This window comes from Amphiura filiformis, chromosome 5 (genome assembly GCF_039555335.1).
Source record: "Amphiura filiformis chromosome 5, Afil_fr2py, whole genome shotgun sequence".
Classification (NCBI taxonomy): domain Eukaryota; kingdom Metazoa; phylum Echinodermata; class Ophiuroidea; order Amphilepidida; family Amphiuridae; genus Amphiura; species Amphiura filiformis.
The window spans coordinates 48,938,446-48,957,136 of NC_092632.1; the positions used below are offsets into that span (position 1 = coordinate 48,938,446).

At 35.2% G+C, this 18,691-nt stretch overlaps 1 protein-coding gene across 1 annotated transcript; it reads right to left on the reverse strand.

Moving 5' to 3' along the window:
* Positions 1-4,443: 4,443 nt before the first annotated feature.
* On the reverse strand, positions 4,444-9,818 carry LOC140153293 (uncharacterized). The gene has a single exon (XM_072176002.1). It carries the CDS (start codon positions 9,606-9,608, stop codon positions 8,700-8,702), a length of 909 nt encoding a protein of 302 aa, XP_072032103.1. The 5' UTR covers positions 9,609-9,818; the 3' UTR covers positions 4,444-8,699.
* Positions 9,819-18,691: the final 8,873 nt, after the last annotated feature.

Below are 18,691 nucleotides of genomic sequence, written 5' to 3' on the forward strand. Positions count from 1 at the left end.
TTTTAGGATGGGATTCTTTTTATTACGCTTATCTGTGTACATTGTACACATTCTTGGTTTATAGATAAGACACAATTAACAGTTATTAATTTATAAAAATATTTTCAATAAATGTACTAGACAATTCATAACAATCAGTTAAATTATCAACACATATTATATAAACTATTGGTCCATATTTACAACACATCATCCACCATCATCTGAAAATATTATAAATATTTAACTTACCAATACATTAATGAAATTATAGGCCAAGAAAAAATTGTTTGGCTGTATGTCCTCCACAAATTATCTTCGAAGGGGTGGGGGTTTTCTGGAATTTCAAAATTAGGTTAGTATACATTGAAGAAAAAAAAAAAAAAAAACATTTTTCAAAAAATGGTGCGGGCGGTGGAGGACCGCCAAACAACTTTTTGTTTGCCTTATAAGGATTCGTACACACAGTCTATCATTCGAAAAAGGGAATAACATGATTTTTTTTAATTAAACAGCTTTGTCAATTATCATAATTAACACAAGAGGACCAAATTTAGACCTGTTATAGTCCGGGGAGGGGCATTTTTCATCCAATCATGGGAAAATAACTTGCCCCACACCGTACGGACTTGAAACATTCATAGTGGTCAATGTTTAAAATTCGTCCCATTTTGCGAACACTGACTTATCGCTACATGCGATGTCTCGTAACCAAATTCACATATTTTTATTTTATTTTTTTAATAAATAGCGTGATCGATTTCATGAAAATTTGACTTTTAATAAAACTATATCATTATTAAATATTTCATTCATAGATAATCATACATACTAAAACACTAATAAATAAGATATATTTTTTTGGTATTATAAATGTAAGTTTCTCTACTTTACTTTGTCCGCGTACCCACCCCATATGGCGAAACAGAAAGCCAATTTTAGGGCTTCTGACTGCAATCCAGGAGTTTCCTCGAAAGAACGGGAATATAGGTTCTCGAGTCCGAACATAAGGTTCCTAGTCCGAAAAATAAAAAGGGATCACTAGTCCGAAAGTTCGGACTATCGCGCCGAACCCTAGGACTAGCGCACCTTAGGTCTAACGGATCTACCCCAAATGAACTACAGATATGTATCTCCGGAGATATCTCAAGGGCATTGTTCCTTTATTCTCGTCATTTAAGCCGTGTAGTCTTGTATCATATAATAAGAGAATGAAGCCACCTCAACTTGTTCAAACTAACTCATGGTCATAATCCCGGGTCATAAATACAACATTACGATTGTTAACGCACCTGTTTAAGGGGTATTTTTAAAAAAATAAATAAGACATTAAAATTCATCGTGATCACCTCTTCCCAATTACTATAAACAGGTCATTTCTTTTTAAAATGATTATATAAGTCGTTTTAGTGCCTGAGTGCAGCGACTCATGCATGGCACTTCACAACAGTACGGTGGTACGGGCGGTTTATAGTTATTCGGTATTCGCCACTATGGGGAATCACGACGAGTCAATGCAATGGTAAGAAGCGTCAGAAAGAAATCGTCATATGCAGCTTTACCAAAAGCACAAGCTCACATTACAGCCTTACTTTAAGCAATACGATACTACGCACACACTTATGTCATCCATTCCCGTGTCCGCTCTAAAATTCCAGTATCTGTCAGTGCTATATTCATGTGAATATGATTTAGAAAACTGCACATGATTTGGAATGTGTTAACGATGTGTAAATGAAAATATCTAACTATGAATATACAAAGGAATACTCAAATTCAACGTAATAACAACAAATCATTCCTTTCACTCCTTACAAATAACAGGATGGGTAGAAGGGATATGAGACAACGCGTAAGCGCTAAGCTAAAAACCAAACTACATCTTACATGTGCTAAACTTAAATTTCACAACGGAAACAGCAATGTATAATAATTTAAAAACGTATTATATTCAACCTTCTAATGTTGCTGTCTTTGCAGTTGTAAAATAAGAGTATACGATTTACCAATTTACTCCAAGTACATGATGTACTTAAAATAGAAAGCATTCAACACTTTTCAATGACAGAGCCAAGCTTCTTTCATTTTCGCTAAATTGTAATTGACCTCGAAAATGAACGACCACGTACGCCATTTGAAGCTATTTGAAGCAAATGAAAATAATTGCAATTGTTTACTTGACTGCTGAATCGTACTGATTTATGCAAATAAATATAGGAATTTATAGTTTAGCTACATAATGCTGCATTGTTCTGGTAATTCAAATGTAAAATTATTGTGGGAATCTTTTAATTACTATAAAATTCTTGTAGACATTCCTTTAACGTTTACAATGGTTTATGTATACATGTATTTCTAATTTTTAAACATATTGGCACTATTTGATCTTCAAAAGGCTTTGCATTTGTACATTTTAACATATGAATAGTGTATAGTAAGAAACGTATTACATAAGTCTGCGCTATATATAGACATTATTTATTAACCCATATTCACATGAATGTGACAATCATAGTCATTACCGATGCAACTAGGCAGGCATTTACCTGCCAGGCTGCTCGTCTCATGGGTTTATGTTTAATCGAGACAATCCATAGCTGGGAGAAGACGATATAACTCTTAATGTATGTTTCATTTGCTTGCCTGCAACTCAACGGCTTTGATGTTCACCTTACAGCAATTTGATCTATTCTGTTAAACATATATTTTTGTATACATTTCACCTGTACCTATATATTCATCAACATGATCAATCGGATGTACTCGACTACAAAGCTGAGTACAAAACGTTATGAAATGTTTTGGTAATGTGTAAACTGATTTCGGAAAAGTGACATGATGTTGCGTAATTAATATACGAACGTTGAATTATTTTGCTTTAATACTTAAGAGCTAAGTACAGTATGCCATTTTTGATGGTCTATCATTACTTTTTTCAAACGACGTTTTTAGTGTAATAAAAGTCGTTAATGGTTTACAATTCTTTACAAAAAATACCCAGCAAGTTATGTGAATTTATACGCACATCTTTTACAGATTATTTCATATGTTTCAGCACCAAAAATATCGAGTTCAAGGCTAGGTCCGTAGACTAGTAGTACATCGATATCACTTACGCCACAATTTAAACCTGCTAGATGCTAGAGGCAGGCTTAAGTTGCGGCGTAAAAACAAGAGACGACGAACTATAATTCGTAGTACAGCAATAACAGCATTTTTGGTCTGGTTGACATGACGTCATACGCAAACTAGTCTTTTTAATTCGGTCTTCAATTATAGTCGTCGTTTTTTGTTTTTAAAATACTTCAAGGGACCACATAGCTCATGAGACTCTCTGGTCACCACAGACCAGATTGACAATTACTGTTCACAGTGTACGTCATCATATAATAAACAATACAGAGAAAAAATATTGTATGGTTTCAAAATTCTTCATACGTTTAAAGCCTTAAAAGGTTAATTAGTAATATATATTACTTTGATACTACCACGGGATACTACCGCATACTATTGTAATTTCAATACTAAAAATTGCACATTAAGTACATAAAACGGTAATAGATACTGGCACGACTGGGAACCGTTGTGATTTGAAGTTAACCAAAATATTCGAGAGTTTATATGGCGGCTGTCAGAGTTGTCTATTGCGAGCTATAGTGTTGTAGCTCGACTTGAACATTCCACTACTTATTACATAACAAACCCAAAGTCAATTATTTACTTTTGATAAAATACTTATCGTCCTTATTGGTAACGGTTTAAAGAACGGTGATGGTAATCAGATAATTCTTTGATACACATCATTATCTACATACCACAAGGCTCCTTATTGCCCAAGATTGCCCGTATTAAAACAAAAGATGAACTTTGTGCTCAAAATAAATAATATTGCGAAATGCCAACTTGGAACAATATTCCCAGCACCGTATGCCGACTTATATGGCAGAAACACTACACAGTTTGTATGTTTCATGTTCCCGAATTCCGATATACTCATTTCGTGACACATTAAGTTCCATATTCAAGACCGACATTATAATCTTCCTAGCAAACATGTTGAAACGTCTCAGGTATATATTAGACGATATACGGTAGGTGCACAAAAATACGAAGAAAAGCTTGGAAAAAAGGTCTTATACGCACAGTAAATAATAGGTTAAATCATAATCTATGGTTAAATACCACTAATTCTCAATTACATCATAGATTATCAAAAAACATAATCTATGCTGAAATTAACACATTTTTGGCTATATAGCTTGATATTATTTAGTGATTTTAAAGCACCTTTTTCAGATGGCCTACCAGAAAATAGTCCCTCTTTGTTTTCAAGCATTACCCAGCTTTAATTAGTGGTATTTAACCAATACGTGTAAGCAAGACGACTGAAAAGGTGCGCATTTACTTATAAATAAGTATATATGTTTGGTGAAACAAACCTTTTCTTCAACATATTTGCATATACAAAAATACAAAAATGGGCAGCTATAATATTTTTGTTACGCTCCTTGTCTGACAGCTTCTGACATTAGTTAGCAATGGTACAGTTACACAAGTATGGATACCCTATAACGGGCTTATTTTTTTAGGCGCATTAATAATATCACAACATTGAAACCAATATGCTGTCACATTCTGTTTACGTAACGCGCCACATACAGCAATGTGATCATCAGTCATGATCATGGATATGGCAAGTGACGCAAATGCAACTCATAATGAGTGAAATCTGAACGAACATGACCAACTCAAATAGGATAGGATGTTTCAAAATATGAAGTACATCATGATTATAAATTATAGTATTATGGAAAAAGTTCTAGTACAATTTCTATGACACATGATTGCTTTCATTGTATAAAGCCTTACAGATTTGATTAGTACCGCGTAGTTGCTACATGGTTAATTGTTAAAAGCCACAATATATGATTTCGGTCAAATGTAAATATTTTGTTATTATTTTTCCAAACATTATGATATAGTAGTAGTAACAAATGTCAGGAAGGTTTTCTGGTCATTTTAAGCCGAAATAATGCAAAATAACTTAATGCATTTTAAATATCATACATTCTGGCTTTAATAGCTATTTACGAGAGGATTTTGCAATAAAGTAATTGCATTATACAAAATCGGTAAGGTGCACTTAACAAAATGTGAAAACAAGGAGGTACATCCCCGGGGTATATCCCTATGCACTTTAATATTAACATTTTCCCTAGCTGCACTTTATTTATTTCCCCTTATTTCTGAATTAAAGTCAACCTCTGGCAATTATGACAATAGATGACGATAAACCATGCATGAGAATTACCGGTTAATTCTGACAGTGACGATCAAGTTTAGTGGTTAACATTGATCATCAATTATTAACAATGAAACCATATTATCCTTGCAAAATATTGCTCAATAGACCAACTTATCTATGGTTTGCAATCATTGCAATTCACAAAATATGTTCTCATGATTAATATTACAATGTTGTTGGTAATCGAAGATGAGCCGTTGCTTGTGAACCCATTCTCTTAATTCAAACAGGTTTGAAGCAGTTTACGCAAGTACGATACATTAACCATCTGGTACACATTGATGTTGTTTCATGCAATATGTCCGAAGAAAACTAATCAGATTTAGGGGCTGTTTTATTATTTAAATCATCATTAATGCAGTCAATACTTCTGAAGGCTCCGAAGGTATATATAGAATCAATAATGTTATATTGAATTTGAAACTAAGGTGGATCATTTATCCAACCACATGCAATCAATATATGCGCATATGGTTCACTATAGAAACAATAAGAACATTGGCATTTAATTATAAAGCAAAATGACCATTAATTAGATTTGTATAATTACAGTACCTATTAAGTATTCAGATAAAATAAAATCATTAAATGATTTGGCATGTTACCTCGCAAGAACATTTACTGCAATATGTTATTTGAAATTGGCCCATTGCTATACGGCATAAATTCAGTATCAGAACGCGATATCAGATGATACAAAGTAACATTAAATTACGTAATGTTACCTTGTTATTGATACTACAAGTACAACATCCGGCACATTAAGGTTAGCAACTATTTTAAACTGTTGCGATTTGGTAGTTCCCAGCATCTTGCAAATGGTACGGTAGTGAGCTTTGGCAAAAATTGCATTGATCATTTCATAGCGAGCGTGTAAGAATTCAAATATCACAGGTATACTTTTGTAGGTCCTGTGGTTCTTGAGTTTATATGTTGTAAAGAGGGATAAAACAACAACACTTTTGTAAAACGTGCATAAATCATTAACAACAATAAATCGAGCAAGTTTTCAAAGAATATGATTAGTAGAATGAACTTTTGCAAAACATCCAAGTGTTATTTTTCAATAATGTATTGATTTAGACAATGAATAACATTGCTATCAGGAAATGATAAACTTAAATGAACCTTATAAGTATACCTTTAAAACTACACGTCAGTGACATGTAATCCCTCACATACGTGCAAAAAGTATCATTATCGATATCACTGCTATATAGTGCTATGTGTTAAACTCGCAGTAAAAAAACCCATTTATATCAGTCTTATTTCAAATATCGACTTAGACTATTGTAATGCAACTCCAAGCCACTCTTAAAGGTACAGCAAACGACAGACATAAATGTGTTCATAGTGTTGGTCTTGTAAATGTTAAAATATATTAGCATATAAACTGCATGCGTAACATCAGCTAACATTCTTAATGTGGCAATGTTTTTGAATTAATAAAGTCATACCAGCTAGTAATCGGTAAAACGCAAGACATTTTAAGGTTGCGTAATTGTTAATATAATTTTTTTATCTATCTGGTCCGCCATAAAATAAGGTCGGTCTTTTATGATTTGCAGGAACGCATCTATTGTGTTCATCTTGCTGCCCAATCGTTTTCTTTATTTTGACATTTTTCACTGACCTGGAAAAGACCATCGTCTTCAAATTATGTGAAGTAATGAAAAAAATATCCATACACATTATAAATTACACACATCCAAAATTGTATAATCATATTCTACCTCAATTATTGTCCTGTTTAGTATCACCAAATTTGGCTAAGCCTAAATTTAATGTGATTTAATGCATTTTTGTTTTTTATAGATTTTGGCACGTGGACTTGACGTCACGCATTCACGTGCGAATGAATTTAGGCGCAATCGATAGATCGACTTATATATTACGCAAATTGCTCAGCATTTGATGTGGTGAGCGTGACGAACGAATGACTCATTCTTAACATTCATGTGTGTACTCAATGCATTTAAAATTCTTTCACAAATTGCTTTACACCGTCCACCCTGTTTGAGAATAGGCTGTTAACATTCACGTGTTTACTCAATGCATTTAAACTGCTTTACACACCCTTTTTGAGAATAAACTGTTTGTCTGGTTACACTGGGTTGAATGTTCCATGTTCCATATCGTCACAATAGTACGATAAGTCGTTTTTTGTCATTTTTGAGAACAAAGTTCAAAATATGGTTCAAGCGTGCCCCAGTTACGTAATCACCCCGATTATTCCCTTTAATTTGTACCATTATCGTTTGTTCTTGTGCAAAGATTGGTGATATGTTTAAATAAAGATATGTTTAAATGCAATGATTGAACCATATTTTTTCCTTTGTTCTCAAAATTACAAAAATTGACGTAGGCAATTATCGTAGCAGGCTGACGATATTTTTAACTTTCCAGAGTTCCCCTAAAACCACGTCAGTGTCATTAATATGTGATGGTTTTGACACTAAAGACGTATTGAAACAAACAGATTTGTAGTCCAATGGTCTGTTATAACGAGCAATTATTATAAACCAATAAGATAAATCGTAGGTTTTGGCGTTAAATTTATGATCCAAAGAACGGTTAACAAGCAACTTTTCATCGCAGCGGGCGAACAAAGTATCACTTTAGTCATATCTCAGATAAGGCTATGAGTATATCGATATATACCAGCCTGGAGAAAGAAAAAACAGCGTAGAGGAAACCCTTACATTACATCCTGGCTGCTGCTTGTGGTTTTCATCATCATTACCACCGTATTTCTACGGAATACGGATTCTTTCCTCGCAGGCAAATCCATAAAAGGTATTAATTAACTATAATATGGAAAATTATTTCAAGGAAACATGATACTTATAGAGTTTAATAAGAAGATAAAGTACCAAATACCGTGCACGTAAGACAATACTGAGGGAATAAATAAAACATAGGTATAGCTCACTATCTACATCTATAAAGCTTCGTAAAATAACATTTGGTTACAGTATGCAATTGAAATAAGATGGAGCAGAGTGAAGCATGAGCATTCATTAAGTCCCCAGACCCATCATGCTCAGCTAGGCTTAAATTAACTTTTCATCCTTGTGGTGCAAGCAGGCTTTTACTTAGTTCGAAGGTTATTCATTAAAGGAAAAGAGATAAGTGTCTCTGGTTTAACACATTTTCACAACCTCGCTCGCGCATTTTACACACACAATTCATACAGACTTATAAATAAATACATAGTCATACAATACTTACGTATAATTCACACACAAATGAGTATGAAAATTACATTGCATATATTTTATGATAAATTACACAGCATTTACATACATTAAATATTTTGGATTTTTGATGACCCTCCATCGTGTGACGAGATTGTTTTTTCTGAAGGTACCAAGCATCCCTGGACCAAGGTAATGAGTGGTTTACTCCAATGAGTCTATATAAGTTTTTCCTGGCTTATATTCTCTAAGGCATCAGCTACTACGGGAGAAGAAGCAGTATCTGGCCGTAATCTGAATTCATACAGATATCTGTAATATGGTGTAGTGACATCAATTGCAGTCCTTACATCTTCTGATAATGTATCAAAGTCTATCTCGCGTGGAGTGGATGGCTTCTGGAATTGGGTACTGTTCAAGGCTCCGTTGTACCATCCCATTAGCCAATTGGCTAGTCTCATAACCTTCGCGCAATGCCATGTCATCTGCGTCATTTTCTTTGGTTCCCAAGACATCATTTTCTCATCAAATGGTATACCAGTATGTTGACAATATTTTCTCATCATACCTTCGGGATCTTCAAGGAGATCATCAGCGTCTAAGACAATTGGGGTGATGTTGTGTTGCCTAAGGTACTCAAATAAGTCATACATTTCTTTAATGGCGTACCCTTTGGATTGAATGCATTTCATGAGGTCAGTACCAACAACTGCTCTACTCAATCTGGAGGCTTCAAGGCGTGGTTTCAAGGAGGTGAACATCTTCATTGGATCTCTTATAAGAAAAGTATGGGTAAATCCTTCTGGAATCATATCGTGACGTCCTTGCAAGGTGAAAGCAAAATCTTTAGCAAAAATCACTTGTGCTTCAGAATGTTCAGATTCAAGTTTAGTCTTAACCCGTTCTCGTGAGAGATGGGGAGCAAGTGGCATGAACTCCCGTGCCCATACTCTGTGAGGTCCAAAGAAATAGGCAGCTGTGTAGAATTCATTGTAGACTTTGGAGTTGTCCAGTTGCATAATGGAACGTTCAAACGCTGTAGATAGACATCTTGGTGCAGACCATAGCATCACTCTTGCTTGCTGCTTACAGCTGGTATTAAGTGTGTTTTTGTCAGTGTTCGACATATTTTCAGGTTGCAAAAGTCAGTCAAAGAGACAGGTAATTAATATGGTTATACGTGATTGCCAAAGCTTTTATCCATCAGCAGTTAATTTGTGTCGTCGTCATTTAGTTGTTCCCAGCCAGCCACTCGGTGAATCAGTTCGATCAATGTGATTGCTGAAATAAGAATGAATCGTTCAGGCCATTTATATCTCTACCTATCAACCACCTATCTGCTTATGTGTGTACAGTGTTGCCAGACTCTTTGTACATCTTGACGTCATGCGTTGACTCTTGGTTTAGGAAATGCGGGCACATTTATACTAGAATCAGTGTTTTGTCATCGATATATGAATATTGGCACGAAATCTACGTGGAAAATCTCTTGAACGTAAAAGTTCATACGAAAAAGTCTTGTAACCTTTTTGCGAGAGTCACTATGAATTGATAATATTTGGATTGGTAATGGGTAAAAACAGTTTCTAGGCTATCATTTTATTTATCAGTTACCGTTACAGATTTTAAACAAAGAGATGGGGGAACGTACACCTGATACCTGCCTAGCCTGTACATGCCTGATTAGTCTAGACTTCTAGTATTCATTTGAACTACCAGTATATTGTTCTAGCTAGGTACTACATAAACCCTTAAATTTTAGTCTCCCTCATCCAGTTGCTGAACAGGCTTTTGATGAGAAAATGCAAGAAGTAGAAGTATAAATACATTTGCAATTAAAATAGGGGGTGGTGCAATAATTAAAGTATGTGCACACGGTCGACTACCGCGGGATGAATTCAGGAGGGGGAGGGGGAGGGGGAGTTTGTTTTTGTTTTGTTTTGTTTGTTTTTTGCAGGTCGAAAGGGGCATGTATTTCATGGCAAATGGTGGTCAAGCGATTTTTTTGGAACGTGGATATGTGAGGAACATTTTCGGGTACTTCTGGTTTACCCTGCGCACCCTGTGTTTCAATGCAATTCTCGTTTACTATGCGCATCCTATTTTAGGGTTAGTGTTAGTGTACGGGTTAGGGTTAGGATTAGGCTATACTTGTGCGCAGCTACCTGAATTATTCCCATTTTCGATATACACTGTACAAAGGTATAGAACTCGAGTCATGAGTAGGACAGCGTCGGCTCGGCTCGCTGCGCCCCTTTTTGTGGGGAGTTTTTTGGCAGACCACATTTTGAGAATTCACTTGGGTACACATAATAATAACTATAATTCTTGCACAACCCAGTATGTCTGATGATACTTCGCGCCCCTCCCCTTAATTAGTTGTACAAAATAAGGAGGGAGGGAAAGATGAGTGAGTGGTAGACCCCGGGCGTGTAGACCCTAGCAGACTCCCCCAACCAGGTTGTACAACTTTCAAGCTTTCAAGTTCCGATCCCTACACATACAAATTGGGGATTTTGAAACAGCTGAACAAGCGCATAATTTTCATGCCAATCTTATACGTAATCACGAGCTTCTGACTGGCGAAGCTATAATTTGTTGAACTTTACACTACATCAAAACCTAAAACTGATCTTTAAAAAGTTTAGTGACTTTGTACAGTTACGTTATTATTATTTCAGGACGGTTGACGCGTCGAGGTTACCGGTATCGGCCGGATGCGCCTAGGTTTACATGTCAGTATTTTCATGTTAGTAACTTTACCTATTTTGTGCTTACTTCTGCAGAAAGTATAAGTTTGTTCAAAAAATTTAATTTTCCATTCCTATTACTACTTGAAACTATATGAAGTCTGATATAGTGCCTTTGTCAGTGTTAGCGGCATTAAGGCGAGTCGGATGGCAGGGGACATATTTTTCTGGTTAATAGCCACTTAAAAAAACTGCACTATATACTTTAAAATATAACATAATGAAGCCAATAATCACAATTTCATACCACACGTCTTTGGGGGTATTTTCCTATCCAGAGAAAGAATCCTGCACATTAATTGGTGGAAATGACACCCCTTGTAGCACGTTTAAGAAATTTATTTTCAGTTTAGTTTAATCTTTATTAAAGTCACACTCATTATACATGTACAAAGACTGCTCAAAACTGATATTGATAGCATTTTTTAATTTTGATGTTATCTGACATACTGTATGTCACTCATAATTAAAAAATGCTATCAATTGCAAGAATATAATATCAAAATACAAATATCTACATACAAGTGATTTACGGAGATTCAGCATGTGATTGACAAATTTGGCAACAATATGACAGTGGTTGCCATCAGTCATTACAAATTGATATTGGTCTACCCAGAGATCCATAATAAATGCATCCATCACAGATAAGTGGAACTTTTCACCAAATTGTATTGTATAATAAGTTTTCATTTATATTATTGATATTTCAAATGCTTCAGTTTCCACATTTTTTTTTTAATGTATTTTTTTCAATGTTTTTAATTTGTATTACTATTCGTTCTGTTTTGTTGATGTTTAATTTTTGTTTAGATTTGTATCATCTTGTACAGAGTCACTGTCAATGCCAAATTAGGTAATAAAAATTCCCTTTAAAGGGAAAGCCAGCTTCAATGCAGAAGATGCCTTGTAATTAGTTTGGGTGGTGGCATTTTTAGGATCACTCTTTTTTATGATCCATCATGTTTCATGACAGTCCACCAAACCATCAATGATGAGAACATGCACACAGAAACAGCAAACCAAACAACTCCTATAACTTCCTGTCAATTAATTACTCCAAATTGTTCTGTCTTTTTGTCTTTTCTGCCTTTTAGGCTACCCTTAGCTCATTATTAATATAAAGAAATGCAGTTTTTAGTTAATTGGCTAAAACTGCCATCCCTGCCTTATACATGCACATTAATTTTATATTAATTCGCAATTTATACTTAATATAGCACATTATAAAATGTATAAAGACTGATATTGTTCAATTATAATAGGCCTACATGTATATAAATTATACCCATATCAAAAATAGGCCCTGAAATTGCATCGAATTTTTCCCGTTGAAAAGACAAAACTGATGTTTAAGATATAAATTATTTCATAAATGACATTTTGAGTCATTTTTATCCATAAAACGATACAGATTATAGGATATTTTTACTTTGACTTTTACGTCCATAAAGGTTTTAATCATGTTATCAATACACTCACATCTCATGCTGTGCTGATCTCCAGGAGGTCTGCGAATGTAAATCTAAGAACGCCTGATAACAAGGATTCTATAATTTTCTTTCGTTGATATGCTGTGGAAACTATTATAGGCCTGGCATGAACTTTTAATGTCATATTTCCTTCAAACCATAACTTTTGAAATTCTCACTCGTTTTCATTCGTTGAAACGGCAAAACATACTTTCTTTTTCTTACAAATCCAATAACAGGTCTATTATATATTTTCACCATAAAAAGTTCCGCAAAGTAATTCAAACCAATGCTAGTACCCCGTAATCTCTTTAGCAAACAAAGACGATCTCCGAATTAGATCATAGCCAGCTAACGCTGGCGAAACTGAACCACAACTCGTGACCATGGCGATATAATTTCAAACAATATTGGAAATCACGGTAGGTAGTTAGGGAGTAACTGACCGAATCACTTCCCGCTCTGTGTGATACTTTTTTGCAACGCAGAGCCAATTCTAGTTACCTTTGTACAGACTGACGTCAAATTCTATCCAGCCGGCTTGCCGTTGTTTTACAAATACATTTTATGAACAAATGAATTAAAAAAAAACAAAAAAAAAACAAACAAACAAAAACAAAAAAAGACAGCTTTTTTCACGGCCTCAGAAGGTATTAAGAAAATATATTTTATTTCTATGATCAATATAGATTAGACACATAGATTAGACATATATATAGACGACAGACACACCCAGCAACCTCAATAAGGACAGGGGGCACAACCTGACGTACGTGACATTGTTGAACTCGTCAGGTGACACTCATCAAGATCGATAAGTCGAAAATTCACGTAAGTATAACATTTTTATTGTGAGAATTGGTAATTTCATCAATAATATCATAAAATATGTCAAAATCAGCCATATGGACACCGATACTATACTAGATTGGCCATTGATATTAAAACCAGTAAAAGTCAGATGGTAACTTTTCTGGCACAAATTCTTGGAAGAATTGAAATCAATCGTATAAAATGTTATTATAATAATATTTTTAGAAGTACAAGTTTGGAATAACTTAATGTAACTAACATTATCTGTACATAACTTCGCGAGATAAGCCAATTTATGTCAACATTAAAGTCACAAAAAATACATGTAACAAAATACACACAAGGGTAATGTACACAGGAATCTATAAGGATATAACACATAAACACCATGTGGTTAGATGGTCACGTTTTGGGAAATCAACAATTTACATAAATTACATTGAATATGAACAATTTGATCAGTTTGACGTATGTGATTGCAACCTTTCACCCACTTTATTGGAAATATTAGTCATTCAGTGTTAAAAGGTTGTTGATCACAAAACAAAAGGGAAATCTAGATTGAACGATTCGCAAATATTTGCGAATCACTCAAATGAAACCTGTCAAATGACGCTCGCGCTTTCCTGTACGCTTGTGACTGTGTTTAATAATGTTAAATTTTACATTTACAAAAAATTACACTAACAAGAAATGATGTATACTCATAATCAAGAATTGCCAGGTGAACAAACTTTGTATAATTCCTAGGGACTGGTTTATAGTTCGACGATCTTATCAATATCCCTATTGCAAACACATGAACTCTGCCATCACAGAATCGGTGAGTAAATATTTTATCTAGGGTTAATAAAATATTTGCCAAATGATAAAGATACTTTTGCTCCATTTACGAATAAAAAGTGTGCCAGCCCGCGGTTGGTGCGGTGTTTGAAATATGATTATTAAATTTAGCACACAATACTACAGTCCGGGACTACAGTCTACAAGTGACGTACATATGAATATCACATCAGTGATGTCATTCTGATTTTATACTTTGAGCGATATGCGAATACAATAATGATAAATACCATTAGTTTGCAATACGGTCGAAAACTGTCGCTCATCGTGACTGACTGAAGTATGCATTAATTCAGCTTTTGTTACGCCCTGATCCTAACAAGGTTATCGAACTTATATTTTCCTTGGCAAAGTATATTGTAAAATGAAAAGTCCCCCTCCCCCGGAGTTTTCCCGAGATGTTCTTATTCATTTAGGCTAGAAAATTGCATTTGGGATCCATGGATTGGAGTTTAGTTCAAAACTTTAAAAAGGATCAGATAATTTAACAATTCTGAGTCTTTTCTTCTTTGTTTGTTCTCACGGTGATGACCAAAGGAGATCCATGTCTACGGATTGTTTTCTTCAAAACATAATGTGTGGGCCGGGTGTGTAGGGTGTGTAATACAAGAATTTCTCAGGAAAAAACTTACCTTTCAATTTTCTCTTGAGAATTGTATATCAACTTAAAGGGGAATATTGGAATGTCATCATTCACTGGGAAAGATCTGACAGCAGGCCAGACCATGGCCATGGCCAGATAAGAGGGTAACATGAGTAGGTTTCTTTCACCTTGAAGGCAAGGATAGTCTTGCAAATTTGGGCTAACTTGGGCTAACTTTCCCCCCTGGGCCATCCAATATGCCATGAATTTAAAGGACATAGCTGGTATCTACTGGTCAGTTTATATATGCTCCTATTTCCACATCTGTTATTTTTATATGAGCCTTCACCGGATCACAGTTTGTCGACGAAAGGCATACCATGGGTTTTCAAAGATTAAATTTGTACCATATATCATATATGGGTACAAATTTATTACAAGCTTATGAACATATATATCTTGTTGTCTTTAATCTTTTGAAAATATATGGTGCCAAAATTTCATCATTCAGGGTAATGGCGTTGTCGTGGTAAATTATCAAAATCATACTCGGATTGAATGCGGCTTTCATTTTTAGAATTTATAATGTGATAGCAATAAATAGCAAATGACGTCAGCATGGTCAATAAAGCCTTTGCGTCTCCATGCTGATCAAGTGGACGCTTACTTCACTATTTGCACGTTTTCGTTAAACATTAACAAATCTACAGATCAAATGCTAGAAGAATTTTACGTTGTTTAATAAAGCAAGTGCCTTGATATATGAAATAAGATGAGAAAGTTCGTTGACATCGTAATAGATGATGATACAAATTATATATAAGTCGATTAAGTTATTTGCTTTGTTTCATCTTGTGATAGAGTGCATATTTGCCATTGGGTGTGTTCATCTTGGCGGAGTTCGAACTCATCATGACAACTTCTCCATCATCATCACGTTAATTAAAGATATTGAGTTAGGGAACGTGTGCATTCTATACTAAAGTAGTTAGGTGAATATAAATCATGACTAAATGGTGATATGTGTATTCATCAGTATTATCATCATCGTCGCGTCGCCACCGTCGTCGTCGTGAGTTTTCGATTTCCACGACGGATGGTCAAGTTCTGCGACGGTAAAACACCAAACGTTGTCGTCGTCGACTTTGCTGTAACGGTCGTTGTCCCCCGCGTTGTCCAAATTCTAAAACACGCTTAGAGTCTGACAACCGTGTCGACGACGACAACGTTTGGTGTTTACCGTCGCAGAACCGTCCGTCGTAGAAATCGAAAACTCCCATTATCATCATTGTCATCAACACTCAAGAACAGCATCTGGTTTTTCATTCCAGGCCATCTCGCGAACATCAATAGGGAGTTTTCGATGGGTCTGCGACGGTAAAACATTTCGTGGATCGACAACTCCCTAATGTCAATTTGGGGTGGGCCCGCTCGTCCTAAAGTTTGCTAGTCCGAAATATAAAAAAGGATCACTTGTCCGAAAAAGTACGCTAACACCTAACCATATATCCTTAACCATAACCCTATAAGTTTCGGTCTACGTTGCGACCTTTTTTTCGGAATAGGAACCTTTAATGTTTTCGGACTAGCGAACATTACCCGCCAATTTACTACAAGCTGTAAAAAAACCAACAAGATCACCACACCCCCATCAACCACCCACACTCTAAGAAATAAAGGTTCTAAAAAGGTTCTAAAGTTGTCCTCTCAGGAGAACCCTTAGAGGTTCTTTAAAGAAACAAAAATGGTTCCAAAACCATCGAAAATGGCCCCAAAAATGTGATACAGAACCGTTTTCGGTTCTTTAGATAACCTTTAAGGGTTCTCCAAAATTAAAGAACTTTTCAAGAGGGAGGTTTCTCATGAGAGGACAATCACGGTTACCATGGTTACAGTAAACACAACGCGGCACTTGAGCATCGGGCCGCTGTGATCATGCATCCAGCTGGTGTTTTAATTAGATTGTATATTGCCTTGTTGAACTTGATGCTGATGATATGATGTCACCCCGCTTGTTCACTTTAACCCCCCCAAAAAAAACCCTCAAAAACCCAATCCTTTAGACCCTTTAGACCCTTTGTTGCAGAATTTAGACCCTTTGTTGCAGGATTTAGACCCTTTGTTGCAGTAGGTCTTGTTCTTATGATATTGACTCCACAGTGAGCTACAGTGGAATACCATATGGTTGTTTCGATTCCTTACGAAAATCTGAAAATATCATGAACGTAATATCGTGGGTGATCAGTGCAGTTTTTCCGTGGATTACGGTGAAATGATGATATGATGAACTAGAAAGTTCACATGTACTAGTTGTGTTGAACTTTGAGCTAATTAATTGGTGTATAAGTTACCATGGTTACGTGTAACTTGATGGACTTCACCACTGCGTCATTCGATTAATGATAACAGGCCTAAAAGCAATATCACATTATCGTGAAAACAATACGATGACTATTCCCGACTCTAACAAATTGCTTAAAATTGAATTTGTTATCATTTTTTATGATTAAGGGTGACAAAATCAATTTAATACAATCAATTACTAAATACTTTATTGGCTAACGTATGAAATTTGAAGTATGTATGCCTTACTTTAATGTTTGTGTTAGGACCAACCAAAACCAATCTCAGTACCAAATAAATAAATTAATAGCCATGAAAGCTTTAAACATTATCAACATAATTATATACGCACATTTGACATGACTTTTTGGAGTTTGACGACGTGTTAGCAACAAATCAAATTTGTTCAATTCATTACAGTTTTATTATTTCACTGAGTAAAATTAATTCCGCAATTTCTGGATTGATAAAAAGTGACTGATTTGTAGGTTTGGTTCAACATTATTCACAACTAATGTAGGCCAGCAAATGCTACAAGTCATTTCGTTTTGTTGCCTTTTAAAGGTCTGTGCTTAATGGCAAAATATTAACACTGAGTTCTGTTTCATCATTCTAGCATAATTACGTTTTTAGCGTGACTCCAATAAATTTCTTAAATAACAAGATTTGGCTCAGCAAACCGAGAGACTTATGCTTATCCATTTGTGAATTTGCTCCTTTCATTCCACTTGACACTTCCTGGTAAGTGGGTTAAGTTGTTGTGGAGTTTTCCAATTCAGCTTCTCTCTTTAGGCTCATCCAATCACATTTCTTGTCTGTCTCAATCATCCTTTGTCCAAAGCAGGTGGCGTTTTTTTTGTGTGTGTGTGTAGCATTTGCCACCTCAGTCAGTGAAGATCAAATTTTCCCACCCACCCACCCAAATTGGTTTTTTTAAGTCAATCATATTCTTAATGTTATAAGCTTTTGTATTTCTTGCCATTTCATATTAGGTTATCATTTATATTTCATCCCCTTTTCTCAAGGCCCCCCATGTTTCATAGGGAAATATACTGTATCATACTTTATCTAAGAAGCTTTTTGCAATATCCTACATAACCATGTTAATATTTACTTGGTTCAATTGTAACGAAGAGGCTCATCAGTAGATTGTGCAGAAAATGCTGTAGTCTGTATGGAGTTCCTTCAAAAACTAAGGAGACTGGTAAATTATTGTTTGCTTTATGTGCGCTTTGTATTGAGTTTCTTCAACATCTGAGGAGACTTTCCACTTTCGACTACGCTTTATGCTTGATCAGTGTTGATGCTATGGAGCTCCTCAAAACCTGAAGTGGCTTGAAAGTAGATCCACTTTCTACTATGCTTTGTGTGTGCTTTGTATGGAGTTTCTGCAAAACCCGGGGAAA